The 21,490-nt window shown below is 32.5% G+C and overlaps 2 protein-coding genes across 5 annotated transcripts in view; both read right to left on the bottom strand.

The window, feature by feature from the left end:
* The window catches only part of LOC127737252 (CD109 antigen-like), a 55,010-nt gene extending 39,567 nt beyond the window's left edge, over window positions 1–15,443 (bottom strand). Inside the window, exons 1-11 of one of the 2 annotated variants that reach the window (XM_052247796.1) lie at window positions 15,367–15,443; window positions 14,572–14,653; window positions 13,677–13,840; window positions 11,919–11,944; window positions 9,442–9,601; window positions 8,791–8,861; window positions 8,335–8,460; window positions 4,016–4,055; window positions 2,854–2,938; window positions 1,116–1,206; window positions 309–521 (exon numbers count right to left, since the gene is read on the bottom strand). In XM_052247796.1, coding sequence (XP_052103756.1) covers window positions 309–521; window positions 1,116–1,206; window positions 2,854–2,938; window positions 4,016–4,055; window positions 8,335–8,460; window positions 8,791–8,861; window positions 9,442–9,601; window positions 11,919–11,944; window positions 13,677–13,840; window positions 14,572–14,630 — 1,035 coding nt within the window. In that variant the 5' untranslated portion in view covers window positions 14,631–14,653; window positions 15,367–15,443. The other variant, XM_052247795.1, reaches the window with a different exon arrangement.
* The window catches only part of LOC127737260 (uncharacterized), a 249,379-nt gene that overhangs the window by 89,781 nt on the left and 138,108 nt on the right, over window positions 1–21,490 (bottom strand). The gene's annotated exons all lie outside the window — the stretch shown is intronic.

The raw sequence follows: 21,490 nt of genomic DNA, 5'->3' as shown, positions 1-21,490 counted from the left end.
TACACATAATGGATACCCAACTACCCCTATTGCAGTCTACTGGTATTTGAATACAGAAATTTGCGGATAAAAAAGGCACCACGACTTTAACAGTTATAAGGAAAATACCAACATAAGAATTGCTTGAATCCGTTGTAGTTATACTTTAAAGACCTGTATTAGTCAAATTAGATGTTAAACTAGAACCATAACAATGGAAAAATATTTTCAAGGAATGTAAGGGTTGTGCTTCAATAATTTTAAAATAAAAACATATGTTGGACTTTTTCAAAAAATATTACGTTTCGATAACAATTATAAATACTTACAATTATGGCATATTCCATATTCGGTTTGAAAACAGAAGGCATCCTGGGAGAGAAATTGAGTTTTTCTGGTGTATCATAAATTCGAACAGAGCCTTTGTCCTCTGCCGAAACACCAGTAATGGATTCAGTTACTTTAGCTATGACTTCTATGTAAGTTCCAAGCGCAGGAGCCACTTCACTCATTAAAACCCGGACCGTTGCCTTTCCTTTTATCTACAAAGTAACACTTATTTTACAATTATTTCTGAATGATTGGTGTGCAAATGATTGACGTTAAATAAGAATAAGACTTTTTAATATATATGGTGAGTGTTTCTGGTTTTATATTCATAAGATATGCTCTCAAACTCTTAAAATGAAAACCAAGGATGCGTATCAAGATTGTTGAATTTGAAGAGCTATATGACCAAACTTGAATTTATAAGAACAGCCAAATCTGATAATCGGATTGTAACATAACCATAAACGTTGAAATATTTTGGGCTAACACATCACCTCTCAAAAACACTGTTATTTATTCTTTTTTGACTGTGTAATGCTCAATTGATGGAAATGTTTACCTTGTGCTCCATCATTTTTGTCCATAGTTACATCAACAATCATGTATTATTGTTTACTCATGCACACCTATAGATGTCTCTTTTTTTGCTGTAATGTTCAGTTGCAGATCTATTGCGTATATCCCCAAAATCCTATATGTAAAGCTCATATGATAAGAAAATGTTTATGTTTAAGAGTATAAATATAAATCTAACTTTGCATACATTGAACTAGATTTGAAAATAGAACAATATGTAATAAACAAACCTTAAATTTCTTCACAATCTGTTTATCAGTCGTCCAACGTCGTTTAAATGTCACTTCTGCGTCCCCTTGTACTGGCTTTCCAAAAGTATACCTAAACATTATTTAAAAATGATCAACCATTGTTACTATTTACAAAAGTTTATCTCAACATATTTTGAACTTAACAAGCGTTATAACCTTAAAACAAGTTTTGGTCATTTTGTGTTACATTTCCTTTCTTGTACCACAGAAGCGTGTGTACTCTATATGAAGGTTCTCAGGTTTGAATGATTACATGTATGGCAGCTATGTCTTAGTAATTTGAAACGCTTTAAACTTGCATCAGATAATGTGAACATTCTTTGTTTTCTTTTTGCTTTGCTATATGTAAAAGGTCAAATAGCGAAAATCATCTTACTTGTTTTAAATATGAACTAAATTGTGTCATCGGTACAAGGACATCATCCGTAAATATAAATCAATATATAAAGAGCTGTATGACCATCGGAAATAAACACATTTATTCTAATACCAGTTGTTGGCATGATACGGGTAATGTTCTTCTCGCATAATTTATGATGGCATGATACTTAACCCCTAACGGGAGGGGTGGTGGCTGATTTTCATATGATGAAGACATAATCTTTCAATCAGTTTAATTGAGATATGGAGCTGACATGTCAAAAACTGCTAGTACTCCTCTGGTAATTTTGATCATATTGTCATTTTGCTTAGTTTCTTCTGTTACCTTTTCTAACATCGGACTCGGCCTCTTTTTAACTGTGTGTTACTGTGCGTATTCTGTGTGTTTGTTTATTCCAAATTGGCTAGATGAATAGTGGAAGGGTTGAGATCTCACAAAACATGGTTTACCCCGCCGCATTTTTACGCCTGTCCCAAGTCAGGAACTTCTAGTCCTTGTTATAGTTGTGTTGTTTGTTTTAAAGTTTGGCTCATTTGTATGTTTTCGGAGTTTAGTGGCGTCCATTTCGCTGAACTTGTATACATTATTGTTTAGGGTCCAGCTGAAGAAGATGTGATATTATTGCCAATGAGACAACTCTCTACCAGACCAAATGACATAGAAGATAACACCTATAGGTCATCGTACGGCCTTCAGCAATGAACAAAACCTATACCGCATAGTCAGCTATAAAAAGCCCCGAAATGACACATGTAAAACAATTCAAACGAGAAAACTAACGGCCTTATTTATGTAAAAAACAATAAACGAACTACAAAAATGATATACAGCAACAAACGACATCCACTGAATTACAGGCTCCTGACTTGGTACCGGCACATGCCGAATGTTGCGGGGTAAAAAATGTTAGCGGGCGCATGCACTCGCATTTACTAATAGCATTTAGCCTCCGGTCGCGGAATTTGCTCGCTGCGTTGAAGACCAATTGGTGGCCTTGGGTTGTTTTCTGCTTTTGTCAAATTGTTATCTCTTTGACACATTCTCCGTTTCCATTCTCTATTCTATTTGAAAATAGAAAATATCTCGACTATGAAAGTGTATGGCAATATCCATCATATTGATATATATATATGTACTTTTTGATAAACTTCACAAGTTTTTTTTTTGATTAATGCACGGCTAATGTTATTAATGCTATCTGAATTCAGCTTAAGTGAATTGAACTTTCTAACTGCCAGAGATTTGTAAGTGAATACCAATGCTGAAAATCATCAACAGTCAATAATTGTATATTACAAAGTCGTGTCGTTTATTATTTTCATTAAATGTACTCACATTGTATTAATTGTAACTGTGAAGAATCTATCGGTTTTCAGCTCAAATGACGGCAATACAACATCTACTTCAAATTTAGGTAAAACTAAAACATTAAAAATAAAATGCTATTTGATCTTCGGCAAATCACTAAATGCAAACAGTATACACAATGGTTGTGCGTTTTTAATGAGACTTGGGGCCGTTGGAATGTATTATTTCGAAGAAGGAGTAACATTGTGTTATGAATTAAAAAAATCTATTTTACGCATTGAAACTATTTTAATAAAACTTTTGTATTTAGTCTTGTTACTAACAAAGCTTAGATTCAAAGAGACGTTCATTTCATAGTACTTGTATTCTATAAATATACAACAACCACACATTGTCACAAAATATGAAATGTGTTTGTACAAAATTCAGAAACAGGTAGAATGCGCAGCCTTATCAAATTAATATATCAAAATAAACAAACGCCAAAAGACTTACTACTGGACATATACCATGTTCATAACTAGCACTTTATTAGAGGTGTTCACCAATTTAAAGTAGATTGAAATCATTCATTTGTTTGCATCACCAACACGAAGAGCGCACCGAGTAAATAATTTTATGGAAGGAAGGATATCTCTATCGCATTCATTCATTGAAAGTTTTATAGTATGTAACACAGAATTACTTTAAGTTCAATTTAATTACTCTAATTGTAAACTTGTCTAACGATTTATATGTACTTTAATGTATTCACTTCTTTCTCAAAATGCATCATTTTGTTTATAAATCAGATAGAATGAAAGAGTTGTGATATATCTTTAAAGGGAGATATTGTTTTACACTACATGACCAACAAATGATGTCCTCACCAACTCTTTCTACGTCATGTGATATTACTTTAAAGGGAAGTATTGTTTTACACTATAGGACCAACACATGATGTACTTACCAACTCTTTCTACGTCATGGAATATTACCTTAAAGGGAAGTATTGTTTTACACTACATGACCAACAAATGATGTACTCGCCAACTCTTTCTACGTCATGTGATATTACTTTAAAGGGAAGTATTGTTTTACACTACATGACCAACAAAAGATGTACTCACCAACTCTTTCTACGTCATGTAATATTACCTTAAAGGGAGGTATTGTTTTACACTACAGGACCAACAAATGATGTACTCACCAACTCTTTCTACGTCAAAGCTTTTTGAAGTTTTTTCTGTCTGAAATCATAAAATGTATATTTCATAATGATTTCATTTAAACGATTTGTGTATTGATAAAGAAAGGGTTATCTTCCTAAAAGAAAGGGTCAACGAGATACAAAATCTAGAACATGCAAACACCACTGTTATTACTTTTTTCTAGGCAAAAGTAATTCGTATGTAACTGAGTCAAATGCTTTCGAAAAAGAAACAGTAGTTTTTAACCTGTTTGAATTTAATATCATTAGTTGAAAATAAAATGATCAGTTTTTGCTCCAAATGAATGCACTTATAAAATTAGTTTCACCAGGATCGCTAAAACCGAACTACCTCAATAAATGTGTAAATACATAAAGGAGATAAAGCGTTGGTTAGTTAAAAAGATACTCGGACTTCTCAGTGCGAATGGTATCTTTTTAAGGATCCAATGCTTATCTATTGTGTCTTTTATTTAAGCTATTGTTGTAATGTCTTTCCAAAGTTAGATTTCTTTCGTTAATAGGATATTTTTATCATTGAGTTCCGATAAACTCCAAATTGTACTGAATGATGCACTGTCATTAAATTTATACGAAATTTCCATTAAATGATTGGGAATCTGCAATTATAAAAAAAGCACATATTTGAACCAATTTAAAAAAAATATATAAATGCATGTATGTTACTGAACTTCTCGGAAGAACTTAATCAGGGCCACATCATAAAAATTTGAGAATATGCATTTGTAAAGATATGTATTGAAACAGTGGAAATCTCCCTAAATAAAAAAAAAAAATAATGAGCAAATGAATGTAAACAATTTCTTTTGAAATGCGTTGAATTGCCAATAATAAAGAAAAGAGAAAAAAACCCCAAAAAAATGTATTCTCCTTGCAAAGTTATCCCCATTAGCAAAGAAAATATAAGAAAAACGGATAAATATATGAAAAAGGGCATAAAAAAATCGTAAACGAACGTTGTTATATGCACAAGCTTTTTGCGTTCATTGTAGCAGTGTGTATCATAATTTAACATTTATTTATGTATATTTAAAATTTTTGCTGACAATATCAATTGGAATTAATCCTTAAACATACCTGTCAACCTCTGAAAATGAAAATGCAGGTCATGACCTGCATTAAGGGAAACAAATCAGGTCATAACGCATACAATCGTTTCTTAGTTAAATTCAGCTAAAGAACGTAACGTCATCTACTTTATCCTAAATGAGTTTAATATTACCAAACTAATGAAATATTTCTTTTTAATGTAGAAGAATATTTGACAAAACTTTCTTGATGGGTTGACATTTGATTTAAACATGAAGATTTACTTCGGCATAAGGAATTTAACTCATATTCAACCCAAACAATTGATAAACATGGTGGGTAGTTAGTATATTAGGGTCAACCATTTACCATGAAAAACTGACTGTTCGTGATTTTTATTTTATTAGATTTCGGATGGGAAAATTAGATTAATTAATATTGTCATCTATTATATCTTGAATACAGAACTCCATTGTGTAGGGTCTACTCCCTTTTCGATATATCTTTCGATATAACTTTTCAGTGCGCATAAAACAAATTAGATTTTAAAAATCAAATAACTGTTCTTTAAAAGTAGTGGATACTTGCATTCGATAGACAGTTGAGAATGTTTTCAAATATTTAGATCTATATGTGACAACAAAAAAGTTCAGGTTATAATTAATGTATCCGGTTTTGAATCGTCCAATGAAATAAGCAAATGCTCTCATACGTAATGTTCTTGATTTGGTATCATTTGGCCAACATCTGCGTCTTGACAGCTTGAAAGCTGACAATTAATATTCAAATAATAGCCTTTTGGCAAATGTAAAAGCTGATCTGCCCAAAGGTTATCATATTAATACACAAGTTTGACCATTATCATTTTGTAACAGCTGAAACACCAAAAAATGAAGGATGACTTTATAAATTTAATAAATATTCGACTAAGGAAATGCATTTTCTATTCTTTCTATATTTTTCACATTTAACTTCGACAAACAAACATGCTTATACAATATCTGACGAAAGTCTTCGAAGTTTTGTCATTTTTTATGAGCAGATGATGTATTGACAAATCTATCAATAACATACAGAAATACTTCATTTTGTTTTGTTTGCTTTTTTTTTTTTTTTTTACATCGAATCCTTAAAGTTGGTGGACCTGAATGGAGGGTGATAATTAAAAAATGAATACACTAGTTGATTATCAGTCTATACTATAGCAGTATATTGTTGTACAACACCACGTTATTTGTCTTCGTGCTATTTTGTTTCTTTTGAGTGTATGACTTTTGATGTGACTCGGTATTTATACATCCCGCCATCGGGTTTTTGACTTTTTATCTTTGTGCATTTTTGGTGCAGGTAGGACATGAGCTGCGATTCGGACACAAAGGTTTTTTACAGTGCTTCTTCTATTTTTCTACCATTGTATTTATATTTACTTATTGTTTTACTCTATCGAGAAAGTGTACATACTATAAACGGGATGTACTATCAACGACAAAACGTTGTTTTGTTGACGTCATTGTCAAATTTAAAATTGACTATCTACTACATCTTTTTTGTTGGCGTCTTTGTTAGATTAATATGTATGTTTTTTTCTGAATTTGTTAATCAGTTGTGTTGTATGTCTGTGATATATCATACTATGTTTACACAGTTTTGTCTGCTTGATCCCAATTATTGTCACATTAACCTGTTATGTCTGTTTGGGTTGCTCACCCAATTGTTTCAATATAATGGAACTAAAAACAATTGTCATACATGTGGGAGGTTTAGCTAGGTAGGTATACAACCATTTTCTTCGGAAAATGCCTGTATCAAAGTCAGGAATATGGCAGTTGTTTTTCACTTGTTCTCCTGATTGATGGCGTTTGATTTTTGTGGGTTTTTATGGACTTCCCCTTTTTGAATTTGACTTGGAGTTCGGTATATTTGTTATAGTTTTTCCATTCATACTAATGCAACAGCATTCCAATTATTCCATGAATTATTTTCTTACATAAGGATTTTATTTGAATAATCAAATTGCTTTAGATACTGTTGTCTTGTGATAGTTCGTGGACTCTGATTATAATGTTTAGTTAAATTCATATTGACTCCTTTCTCATTCGTTTTGAATAGTAAATATTTGTTTCAAGGTATATTATGCCATTTAGCCAACCAGAATGAAGCACTCATTTGACTTTGGTTCAAAAAAATTAACACAAAAAAAAAGCACAAGACTATTTTGAACAATGCTTACTTGGCATAAACTTGCAATGTTTAAAATGGAAAAGTCAAATAAAGAAGGGAGAAATATACTGTAACCGGAGAGCATGATTTGTCTACCAAATTAAATTACTGGGACCCCTGGCACTGAAAGCCACCACTTTACCAGCTGAGCTCAGAGAATACATGACTTTCTATGGTTAGGTATCATTTCTCTATTTTGTTGTTTGGTTGACAATTTTGTAACTGGAGAGCATGATGTGTCTCCTAAAACTAATTACAGCACTAGCCAAAATTCGTACCTGGGAACCCTTACAGAGTGAGCCACCGCTCTATCATCTGAGCTGAAGGGGTACTCCACTAGCGCAGCTAATGGAAGGCGGTTACATATTTTTTACTATTAGTGTTGTACACCATACCTTCTACTTAATATGTTTTACAACATACCTTTTTTTCGCAAAATGTTGTAAACCATACCTTTTACTGCTAATGTTATACACCATACCTTTTACTTATTACTTTGTCAAACATTACTGTTACTAATGATGTTGTACATCATGTCTGTTACTAATAATAGTATACGCCATACCTTTTACTTAAATGTTGTACAAGATACATTTTACTTATAATGTTGTACAACATACCTTTTACTTATTATGTTGTACAACATGCCTGAAGCTAAAAATGTACAACAGAAGTTTTACTCAAATGTTGTACAGCATACATTTTACTTAAAATGTTGTACAACAATCTTTTGATTTATAATGTGTAAAACATAACTTTTTAAAAGTGCGAGGTTTGGCTAGCCACAAAACCAGGTTCAACCCACGATTTTTTTCTTAAAATGTCCTGTACCAAGTCAGGAAAATGGCCATTGTTATATTATAGTCCGTTTCTGTGTGTTTTACATTTTAATGTTGTGTTTCTGTTGTGTCGTAGTTCTCTTCCTATATTTGATGTGTTTCCCTCAGTTTTAGTTTGTAACCCGGATTTGTTTTTTCTCAATCGATTTATGAATTTTGAACAGCGGTTCACTACTGTTGCCTTTATTTTACTGATAATGTACAACATACCTTTTGTTCTGTTCTGATCGTCCATGTTCCTAAATTTGTTAAAGTTGAAAGTTGAAATGATCCAGCAAAAACACCCAAAACAGGCTTTACTTTAAGATACTGCTTTACTCTGTTATTTTTGGGATCCTGAAATGAAAGCATGCCTCGTTGAAACTACAATATATGTATGAATGCATGGACATTTTTTACCCCTTCCTTAGTCTAAAAAGTTCATCTTTCTTTTCATTCTTAACATTTAATTCAACTGCCGAAATTATAAAAGTAACATTCAATTATCAATTATTCTGAATAAATTATTTAATGATAAACTAAAATTCCCAAAAACTTCTATATGTATATGTATTTTGAATAATTTCTGAGAATATATTTTTAAATGACTTCTTACCTTCGGATCGTTTAGCTTGATAGAGTCGGGAAACAAAAGTACACACAATGAAAACTTCAAGTTTGTCTTACCTGTATGTAAATATCCAACGGATCATTTCGGACTTTTAAACTAGGATCAGTACCAAATACTCTAAACTGAACTGTTGTAAAAAATGAATGTTGTTACAAGCAGTAGAACAATGATAATTATAGAAATAAAAATAAGGATAAAAGTAGTTGTTACTATAGAAAAGAACAAATACAAATATCATTTATACAACATTCAATGAAACAGCAACCCGGCAAAACAAAATATATTAAAAGAAATATATAGGTCAACATATAGTCTTTATGAAATATATATTTTTCCTTTAAAAATACAATTAACAAAATATGTTCTTTTTCTTATGTTTCGTTCAACTTAAATAAAAAAGCTATTTAAAAGAATCATGCATCCTTGTATATTCAAAGAAAAGAATTATTTGGCAATTTAACATTTTTTCTGATTGGGTATCTCTAACATTTAATCAACTAGCACATCCATCCTTACCGGACAGCAAATACTTTCTAGTGTGTTTTATATACGAAAATAAAACGCGTGTTAGTAATGGTTATGATAGTTTGGTCTAAAAATATAATACTTTATAGTCATTTAAAAAAATGTCAGGAAATCATGTCAGGTACAAGTAATACTTAGTTTATCAATGAAACAGAATTCTATTTCAATATTGAGAATTTTACCTAAGTCTCCAGGCTTATAAATCGCTTTATCAGTTTGAATGAAGATAGAGGTTGCCTTTGTAGTTGTTCGTATTCTTGTTACTGTTTTATCAAATGAGAGTCCTCCCGAAACTTTGACTTTCATCTTGTAATCATGTCCAGCAGGGATAGTATCGGGTACCTTCATTAAAAGAAATAAAAACATTCAAAATATATTCTTTATATAAACTATTAACTATCTCAATACACTAATCAAATAGTGATTATCTGATGTGATTTGTGTCATATGCCAATGTATCATTGAACATTTGAATTCACAATAATGTTTAAGTGTATTTCTTATCACAAATATTTAAAATTTCCATTTGCTATGAGTCGCATCAACTTCAAGGACGACAAATGACGTGATTTATTTCGTAGAATAATGAATAAAAGAAAATTTACACCATTTTTTAGTTTTTATAAGGAGAATGTCACTTGTTGCCGCATGTAAAAAAAAGATCACTGGCTTGTTCTAATCTCGGTAGTGTAAATAATGAGAAAAGATTCCAGGGATGCAATCAGAAACTAAAGAAAAGATTCCAGGGATGCAATAAAAAACTATATAAAGATTCCAGGGATGCAACCAAAAACTATAGAAAAGATTCCAGGGATGCAACAAAAAACTATAGAAAATATTCCAGGAATGCTACCAAAAACTATAGAAAAGATTCCATGGATGTCAGGAATATGGTAGTTGGTATCAAATAGTTCGTTTCTATGTATGTTGGCGTTTGTTTTTGTTGCACTTCAGTATTCCTGTTTTTCCTTTGTTTTCCTCTTATAGTTGATGTGTTTCCCTCGGTTTTAGTTGTAACTCGGATTTGTTTTCCCTCAATCGATTTATGACTTTTGAACACAGGTATACTACTGTTGCCTTTATAATGCAACCAAAACCTATAGGAAAGATTCGAGGAATGCAACAAAAAACTATAGGAAAGATTCCAGGGATGCAATCAAAAACTAAAGGAAAGATTCCAGGGATGCAACCAAAAAACTATAGGAAAGATTCCAGGGATGCAACCAAAAACTATAGGAAAGATTCCAGGGATGCAATCCAAAACTATGTGAAAGATTCCAGGGATGCAATCAAAAACTATAGGAAAGATTCCAGGGATGCAATCAAAAACTATAGGAAAGATTCCAGGGATGCAACCAAAAACTATAGGAAAGATTCCCTTGATGCAATCAAAAACATAGGAAAGATTCCAGGGATGCAATCAAAAACTATAGGAAAAATTCCAGGAATGCAACCAAAAACTATAAAAAAGATTCCAGGGATGCATCCAAAAACTATAGGAAAGATTCCAGGGATGCAACCATAAACTATAGGAAAGATTCCAGGGATGCAATCAAAAGCTATAGGAAAGATTCCAGGGATGCAACCAAAAACTATAGGAAAGATTCCAGGGATGCAACCAAAAACTATAAAAAAGATTCCAGGGATGCAACCAAAAACTATAGAAAAGATTCCAGGGATGCAACCAAAAACTATAGAAAAGATTCCAGGGATGCAATCAAAAACTATAAAAAAGATTCCAGTGATGCAATCAAAAACTATAGAAAAGATTCCAGGGATGCAATAAAAAAACTATAGAAAAGATTCCAGGGATGCAATCAAAAACAATAGAAAAGATCCCAGGGATGCAATAAAAAAACTATAGAAAAGATTCCAGGGATGCAATCAAAAACTATAGAAAAGATTCCAGGGATGCAATCAAAAACTATAGAAAAGATCCCAGGGATGCAATAAAAAAACTATAGAAAAGATTCCAGGGATGCAATCAAAAACTATAGAAAAGATTCCAGGGATGCAATAAAAAAACTATAGAAAAGATTCCAGGGATGCAATCAAAAACTATAGAAAAGATCCCAGGGATGCAATCAAAAACTATAGAAAAGATTCCAGGGATGCAATCAAAAACTATAGAAAAGATCCCAGGGATGCAATAAAAAAACTATAGAAAAGATTCCAGGGATGCAATCAAAAACTATAGAAAAGATTCCAGGGATGCAATAAAAAAACTATAGAAAAGATTCCAGGGATGCAATCAAAAACTATAGAAAAGATCCCAGGGATGCAATAAAAAAACTATAGAAAAGATTCCAGGGATGCAATCAAAAACTATAGAAAAGATTCCAGGGATGCAATCAAAAACAATAGAAAAGATCCCAGGGATGCAATAAAAAAACTATAGAAAAGATTCCAGGGATGCAATCAAAAACTATAGAAAAGATTCCAGGGATGCAATAAAAAACTATAGAAAAGATTCCAGGGATGCAATAAAAAAACTATAGAAAAGATTCCAGGGATGCAATAAAAAAACATAGGTGATACCACTGATGCGTTGATAGTATAGTTAAATCATTAAAGATGATATCAAGCAATATTCAATTCTCACTTGTTACGAAAGCTTTTGTCGAAACTTAAATAGTGCTGTACATAAAATTAAACTTACGTTTATTTTGACCACTGCAGGTTGTCCTGAAATTGAAATCACAAGTCCTTGATCAGATATCCACTTCTATGCTTGTGTTAATCAAAACAATATTCATTTATGAACAATGCTACTGCTAGTCAATAATTATGGTAATGACATCTTTAAACGTGCACAAATTAAACAAGAACGATGGACTTCTTATGTATATCACCAAAAGAAGATACAACAAACAAGTTATCAATTATTCGATGTAAATATTAATTTCACTTCAAATATCTAGAAATAATAAATATAGTCGTTTTTTACCAGACACCACTGTCCCAGGTTAGGGGAGGGTTGAGCGCTCACAGGCATGTTTAATCCCGCCACATTCTATATGTGCCTGTCTTAAGTCGGGAACCTGCAATTCAGTGGCTGTCGTTTGTTGCTGTATATCATATTTGTTTTTCGTAAATTGTTTTGTTATTAATTAGGCCGTTAGTGTTCTCGTTTAAATTGTTTCACATTTTTCATGTCGGGGCCTTTTATAGCTGCTTATACGGTATGGGTTTTTCTCATTATTGAAGGCCGTAAGGTGACCTACTTTTGCTTACTACCACTTCGTTTTATCTGTGGTGGATAGTTGTCTCATTGGCAATCATACCACATCTCTTCATTTTTATAAAAGCGTAATATAAGGATCCAATTTGTTTTTACAAAATTTGAATTACCAAATATCTAAAGAGAGATCACTCGTAGCACCTCAAGCATACAGCCATAAATGATGACAAAGCTAATTGAAATATAGTTTTGAATTCAAGAACCATATACACCTAACAAAATGTCATTCGAAGACGTATTAATGTATTTTCCTTTATTGATTAATAATTTCTTATTCAAGTTCAGTGGCAAATGTCTTACTTTATTAAGAATAATTAACATCGTAGTTTGCCTGACGCGGGGGAAATGATAATGGTCGGTTTGGATAAACGAATTACAACCTTTTGCAGTATTTATTCTTTTCCGATAAATTTAAATGAGCTGAAATCGGATCACTTTACTCTATATTATAGACAGATATAAATGCGCTGTTGGACACTATTTTCAGTTTTGGTTTCATAATAGTTCATGGTGCATTAATATGGTTCATTTATACTTTTATAGTAAAAGTAGATATGCAAAATACAGATTAAAGCTATTTCAAATAAATACACATGTAAGAATGTACCCACGATTACTATTCTTTTTAAATGAAAAAGGGAAATGCATAACTTAAATATGAGTAAAATTAGTGGAAGGGAGCATGAGTCAACAATTAAGATAATTAAGATTCGGAAATTGACTACTAAGTCAAGAATAAGGCAGTTGTTTTCCATTCATTCCGTTGGTTAATAAAGTCTAACGTTTGATTTTTTACCGAGTGCTTGCATCTCATATATCGTAATGAAATTTCCCATCTCTAGGAAGAAACATACTCTCTCCCCTATCGTAAGGCGTTCAAACCTCTGATTTCATGGGTTAAGGTGCATCATCACAACCACGGGAATACAAGCTCTGGTTTGGGACAGATCATACAGAATGTTGCGGGATGTAACGTGTTTGTGTACGCCCAACCTTCCCTTAACTTTGTATTTACTCTCATCAGGAACGCTCAAGCTAAACATTTAAAAGCAAAGGAAAACCAAATGATCAAGCACTAAAACTAAAGCACTGAATAATTGTTCCTTTCGATTTTTTTTCTCTTAAGCCTTTCAATGTTTATTTGTATGTAATTTGTTTTATTTAATGTATACTCACGCAGTGAATACATTGACTCCCTTTTAGTTGCTAATGTGGTATTGTCTTTGTCCAAAAGTATAACCACTACATTAGCCCCTTGTTCAATTGGATTAATAGGTGCTATATAGATATCAGCCGTTGAACCAGCTCGTATTTGACGTGGTACCGTCACAATATATGTACTGGAAGTTAAACACAGGAAGAATATCATAATGGTTGTAATGCTATTAAGACGTTTGAAATGACATTATAAATAAAAAGATGTGATACAAAAATGTATGAATGCCAATGAGACAACTCTCCATTCAAATCACAATGGATAAAAAGTTACCAATTATAGGGCAAAGTACGGCATTCAACATGGAGACTTGGCTCACACCAAACAGCAAGCTATAAAGGGGCCCAACGGTCTAATCTATATAAAAAACGAGAAACGAGAAAAAACCTATGAACCACACACACAAACAACAACCACTGAACAACAGGCTCCTGACTTATGATAGGTGCATACAAATGCTTGCTTTCAATCATTTAAATTAGAATTGAATATTTATGTTTTTTTTCTGTTTATATTTGATAAAGGTTTTGTTTTTTTTTTTATTTTGTTTTTTTTATTTGTTTTGTTTGTTTCGTTTTGTTTTATTGTATAAAATATTTCGTCTTTTTCCGTTTTCTTTTTTCTCATTTTATTTTGTTTTCGTTTTTTTCGCTTTGATTTTGTTGTCTTTTTTATGCCGTGTTTATCTATATTTTACAAAAAAGAGGCGAAAGACACCAAAGGGATATTTGGTCGACCGTTGAAATTAAGGTACTGTGTTATCTTTTTGTCTTTCGAGTTAGGTCTGAATTGTGCCTCATATGAATAATTAGTCTTGACCACTTACAAAGTGTATGGTATAGTACAATTACTTACTTTTTCGCCCAAGCAGGACCAAGGACACATAACAGTAGACCGATTATTAGTCTCGTCATGTCCTGAATTAATGTATTGTTATCTGCAAGTAAGCATATAAATCATATTTATATAACATATTTATATTTGAGAATAAGAAAAGTACCATGTAACATTATAGCAAACACGTACTTTATATTAAGGTTATACCTGGTAAACTGAAAAAATAAAATCTAATGTTCACAATGTTTAGTCATCCATAACAAATGTATATACATTGTATTTAATGTTACTTCGAACTATCCTAGAAAGCATAGGAAATGCTTGAGTTGTAAAACAGGTGATGCATATTTTAAAGATCAAACAAAGAAAGGAGGATGACAAAAATCAGGAAACCATTGTTGGTGTATTTTGCTTCAACGGATTAAGATTTGAATTAAACTCACGCTCGCGCTTCTTAAATAAAGCTCTTTTTCCTGTGTTTGAAGGAGGAAGCCTACTTATTTAAATGAAATTTTATTTCACAAAACTTTGATGAATTAGTTTTTTTTTTTAAATATTTTTTTTTCAAAACATAAATATGCATTTTAAGATACTTATTTCTTTCAATATTATTCAAGTATGAAATTAATTAGAAAATTGTTTGCATTTTTAATATGTTTAAATTTATTTACATACATACAGATATTGTTGTTTAGTCTCTGAAATAAATCTTTACCTCTGTCAAAGCTTTTTACCAGTCTCCAATGCGATAAATTCTAATTTGCACTAAAACTCAGTTTGATTGTAGAAGTGAAACATTGTTTACGGACTTACTTTTATATAGACAATTAAAACATGTATTATGTCCTACGTGGTAACATATTTCATCGGTTAAGGTAAACCACCGGCTGTTTCTGTCCTGAAGACAAATGTGTTTATGTAAAACGTATTAATTTTAAAGGATTAAATCATTGCACATGAGAACGTGATCATTGAAAGTCCGGTTTGACGTGTTTGAACTTCTACACTTTACGTTAATTTTCAATTGAACAAACATTTCCGTGTAGTTTATTTACATACTTCATTTATTATTATTTAACTCGCCACACAAGATTCACTTACATAATACACATTGTATATTAAAGATTTTTCTTAGGTTATATACATATATTATAAATTAAGTAAAGTGTCTGAATTTGCTTTGTAGTGTGTAGCCCACACCATAAATTTTAAAACCCCTGCCGTGGATGGTAAAACCCTTACCAAAAAAACATAAAACCCACATCATGAATTGTAATACCCATACCATGAATTTGAAAACCTCCATCATAAATTGTGAAACCCCTACCAAAAATTGTAGCCTCCGTTTGGTTGTGCAGGATGTATAAATACGCAGCCACTTCCGGTCAGAATGGGGACGTTAAATCCAATGCCTCGTGTTAGAGAGAGTGCCACGCTCTCTGCACGTTAAGCACCCTTACAACAACTCTTTGAGGGGTACGTAGGTGACTTGTTGCTAGGCAAAAGTTCTGTCCCTATCCATTATACCCTCATTTTCCAGTGGTAGTCTAAATTTCCCCGACCTTCATTCCGGACGGCCTCTATTACAGGACCTACCTATTGTATTTATTGTTACTTTGTTCTCGTTGTGAGCATGCATGAAATATTTGCCACTGGACGATAAGCAATCAACAATCAATCAATCAAACAATCATTAGCATGTTCTCCATTACTCCTTGTATTCCTTTTAAACACATGAATTGTGTCTTGATCATATAATAGGCTCTTTATTGCCTTTATTCCCCACAAAATTTGAACAAAAAGACACATGAATTGTCATTTATGTCATTTGGTTAATTTCGGTGTCTTTGAGTCTCTGGTGAAGAGTTGTGTCATTGGCTATCATATCACATCTTCTTATCTTTATACACACTATTGAAGATATCTAACCAAGAGCAATTGCTTTGAAGAGCAAAGGCGAACAAAAGGAAGTGTACATAGAAAGCTAACGATTAACACTTATGATGTTCTTACGGTATGCACTTTGATTTAAGAAAAAGCGAGTTTTAAGTATTTAACCCTCGTCCCCTCCCCCTCTCCTTTTTTAAAAATCTCGATCACGTTAAAGAGACAGAAAAAAAACCCATTCAATATAATTCATTAAGAGAAAAAAAAAAACAGTAAGGTCAATATTAAGATTACAATTCAAAGAATGATTGCACTTATCTAAAGAAGACCCACACTATTTAAGATACTGAAATGGAAATCATGCATTGTTATACATGTACACAAATATTTGTCCATGATGCAAAAAAAAAAAAAAACACCCTTTTGTTTGTGTTAGCTAGGAGAGGGGGTATCAGCTGAAATTAAATAAATACATTACCTTAAAAAAGCTTAACCTTTTGTCGGTCAATTTTAATACTACTAACCTCATAAAAGAAGAAAGATTTTCTAGTTGCCAACTGCAAAAAATAAAACTAACAAATAACGGGTGTTTCGTCTAGTTTTTCAGTTAAATTTTGATTGATTGATGGCGGGTTACTGCTGTACCAGTAAACATGAGCAATGTTGCCGCAAGAGCTAAATTTTGTATCTGTTTATACTTTTTGTATCTGTTTTATACTTTATCCGTTAAGAATACAAGAGAACACAATTAATTTGATTTTTACTTGTTTACATTTACAACTCTCGGGAAACCACATAGATTAGAAAAGGTGATTCTTTTACATCATAAACGTTCTTATTTACCTTCATTAGCATACGCTATAATAACCATTCCCTTTTGAAGACCACAAAATAAAAACATCCAAACAGTTTTATCACGGATATACACAGTTATTGCTCGCATATGTTTTGGTAGACATATACACCAGAATGATAGTATTCCGTGTTTTTACAGTTGTGAATACTGGCTTATCCTAAACGCCAAACTATATTAATTGAGCAAGTTCATCATAAAAAGTGATGATTTAGGGAAAAAAAATTACAAAAATAATATTTTTTTTCTTTTGTTCAGTTTTTGAAGAATTCCATTAGAACAACATATATTTTGGCCATAATTGTACCGATTTTGGAAGAATAGAATTATAATAATACGATTACCAGTTCATATATTTTGGGGGTTGGATGAAGGTCAAAATAAATTCACAGTATGGTGGGTACCTTATTTGTGTAATCATATAGTTCTCCAGTTTTCAACCCGGACCCCCTGACACTTCAGCTAGAAAGATTGCAAGCATATGGAATTTGTACACCTGCTATTATTGAATTGCTTCAGGATTTTTTCCTTTTTTCAGTCATTTGAAGTTAGTCGTCATAGTTTTCGGTTAAATAACAGTATTAGTTTTGTGTAGTCATCTCTTCCTCCATATGCAGATTTCAATTCGGATTATTACTTCAAAGAAAAATTGCACACATAATGAAGTTGTGTACCTGCTTTTATAGAATTACTATTGTTTGAGGAAGTTTCTTCGTATTTTCCAACCTAAGACACTTGAAGAATGGACCCCTTTTTCTGAATATTTTTGTTTTTGTGTGTTTTTTGTAAATATTATAACATTTTAATTTTTTTCATTTATTTAATGTGTCCTGCTTTTTTCTTTTTTTTTTACGGACGCCATCACGAGCGTTATGGAATATTTGTTTCACAGATGACGACCAATATGTTCCAATTGTCCTTACTACAATCTCGTCCCCTTTCCCCCGAATGTCCCCTCCTGAATAAGACATATCACCGGTTTGTACTTACATGAGCAACACGACGGGTGCCACATGTAGAACAGGATCTGCTTACCCTTCCGGAGCACTTGAGACCAGTTTTGGCTGGGTTCGTGTTGCTCAGTTTTTAATTTTCTATGTTGTTTTGTGTACTGTTGTTTGTCTGTTTGTCTTTTTCTTTTTTAGCCATGGCTTTGTCAGTTTATTTTCGACTGATGAGTTTGAATGTCCCTAAAGTATCTTTCGCCTCTCTTATATAAATAACACATAAAAAGTATTGCGCACCGGTTTACTTAAATGTTTGAGATGGCTCATTAAATTGGTATGTTCATGTGAACAGCTGCTTTATGAATGTACGTCAAACCTTATTGAACCAATACAATTAATACACTGCTTCAAATTCATGCTGTGAGTAATAAACAACATGTAAAACTGAAAGATTTGTAATCAATAAACCCAACAACGGTTGCATGAAACATTCGAAATCCGCCTATTGAATGAAATGAAATTTGCTTTTTTTTAAATATATCATTGACTTTATTTAAATACTTAAGTTTTTTCTATCCCCAGATAAAGATTGCATAAGCCTATTTAGCTTTTGTTTTGAATTATCGGTTTTAAATACTCTTGAACTACTTGGCCTTTCAACTGTTTTGATGCGAGAGTCTTATGAAGACGAAACGCTCGTCTGGCGTCCACAATTGTATGAGTGCTCTCTTTGATTATGCTGCTGTAAATGTAGCTTATAACAACCAAGCAATATACATAATGCTACCAAAACCGTATTGCTTCTCTTCTTCACAGTTATGCAAAATAAAAAAAAACCAGGGGAAGCTTCTGATTTGTCATTCATTTTACTGAATTATTATCATACTGATGGACGAGTTATACTCTCTTGCGTCCGATGCAGGACGTTTATGTTGAGCCTCATCTAGATAATGGCATAGAAATAGGTTAGTGTGAATCTCCGTGGTCCTTCAAGCGATACACTGTCTCCCAAATTTGTCGGTGTCCTAACAAAATATCACTGGTCGTTGTGACTTGATCTTAACATATTTTTTCCATTTCGTCGATAATTACAAAATGCACCGTTATTTACCTAAATCAGCGTGTATTTTTTTACCTGAATCAGCGTGTATTTATTTACCTGATGCAAACTCTTAGTTTGAATCCTTTAGTTGAATCATTGAGTACTGTTGTTGTCAGAGCGAATGCTGGCTCTCGAAAGTCATTATTGACATTGAAATAAACTGCAACCTGAATATCATGTATATGTGTTAATCTAATGTCTATTCCTCAGAGGTATACGAATAAAAACAAATTCATATAGTAACATGTCTTTCCTATTGACATTATTCTAAAATTTAGTAATTTGATATGCAATGTGTTAATATCTCAAATTTATCACGGTTTTAATATAATAAAAATAAGAAAAATTTTAATTTCAATTGAAGTAATGTTAAGTTAGATCATTTCAGCAGTGTTATGGTTCTTTTTTATATAAGAAAATGTTTTATTACCTCCATCAAACATAGCCTTCTTCCATTAGCATTCACCGATACACTTCGTACTGTATTTGGAATCTTAATGACACCAAGAAAAATACAATAGATATAAATATATTTATTACGTAATGAATTGAGGCATTTTAAATACTGGTATATACTCGTTTTTTATATAGATTAGACCGTTGGTTTTCCCGTTTGAATGGTTTTACACTAGTAATTTTTTGGGACCCTTTATAGCTTACTGTTCGGTGTGAGCCAAGGCTCCGTGTTGAAGATCGTACTGTGCCCTATAATGGTTTACTTTTATAAATTTTTACTTGGATGGAGAGTTGTCTCATTGGCACTCATACCACATCTTCTTATATCTATAGTCAAGATTTTACTAATTCAAAATTAATTAATTGCCGCCGATATATCTGTTGCGGAAAAAATAATTCATATTTTGACCACCGATTAAATCTATATGTTGTTATGCAACCCAGAACAAAACCAGAAATGATATTTGGTGAAAAGGATAAAAAATCATATGTAGAATACAAAATAGAATATAGAGTAAAGGTCAGTAGAGACAGTAGTTCCAGAAAACGAGAGGGAAAACAAAAAACACAATTATACTCAAAAGAACCAACAAGAAGGTTATCAAAATACATCACTGCAGTGAAAAATTACAACATCATTGACTAACGAAGTAAGACGAACAACTTTCCACAAACACTGTAGATAGAACAATTCAAATTTCACCAAACGCCGGGTGTAAACCAATGTCGGAGGGGGGATGGGGGAGGCACGTCCTATATACAAAGTGATAGGACGTACCGCTGGAATAGGTCACATTTTCCAGCTTGAAAATATGAGAATAGGTGGGGAAAATATCAGAAATATATGATAAGGTTAATAAAGTTCCCATTACTTGTTATAGGAAAAGAACTGTCATTTATTTTGGTGTTCCTGGTTGTGTTTTTATCCACAAATTTTCCCCAACACACCACACGAGACCCAATCAATATTGGAAAAGGTTACATTTTTACCTACAAAATGTATGAAAAGGTACACATTTTCAAATTCTAACTCATATGAAAAGGGTGGGGTAACAGAACCCCAGCGGCACCTCCTTTCAATATTGAAATGGTCCCCCGAGAAACCATCAACATATGTTTTTTCAACAATAGCTGGTAAGAGCTGAAAAAAGCATGCTTAGCGGCAGATCAAGATATTAATAAATCCGCAAAAAATCCTCCTGCCCACCCCCCTACCCAGAATATCAAGGTCGTCCCCTCACTGTTTTTGTCAGGCTAGTTTTTATATTTATCCAGCTAATCGTCCCCACAGAGATGTCCTACTAAGGCTGAAACACCATAAAAACGTTTATCACACAGCTCACATTCTATTATATCTGCATTCATTTATTAATGTCATTTCGATTAAACGACGCCGTGTTTGTTATGTGCCTATGCCCTCTTATCTACCTATTTCAAAGGAAGAGGTAGAAGAGAGACAGAAGATCTTCCCAATGCCAAAAAACAAATGGAACTCTTCTGGCTCACTTCCGAACAACAAAAAACACAGGCACCGGTTACGCCTATATTTAACTGTAAATAGAAATAAGATCCCAAGCACCATCAGTGTTCCGCACGTTATCAACAGTATGTTGCAATCGATGGAGTGCTAAATTATGAAGGAGAAGAAAAGCTGAAAAGTCTTGCCATCAAAATAGTCTCGTGTCACCCTGA

This window comes from Mytilus californianus, unplaced genomic scaffold (assembly GCF_021869535.1).
Source record: "Mytilus californianus isolate M0D057914Y unplaced genomic scaffold, xbMytCali1.0.p SCAF_4, whole genome shotgun sequence".
Classification (NCBI taxonomy): domain Eukaryota; kingdom Metazoa; phylum Mollusca; class Bivalvia; order Mytilida; family Mytilidae; genus Mytilus; species Mytilus californianus.
This window is presented reverse-complemented; position numbering and strand designations above follow the sequence as displayed.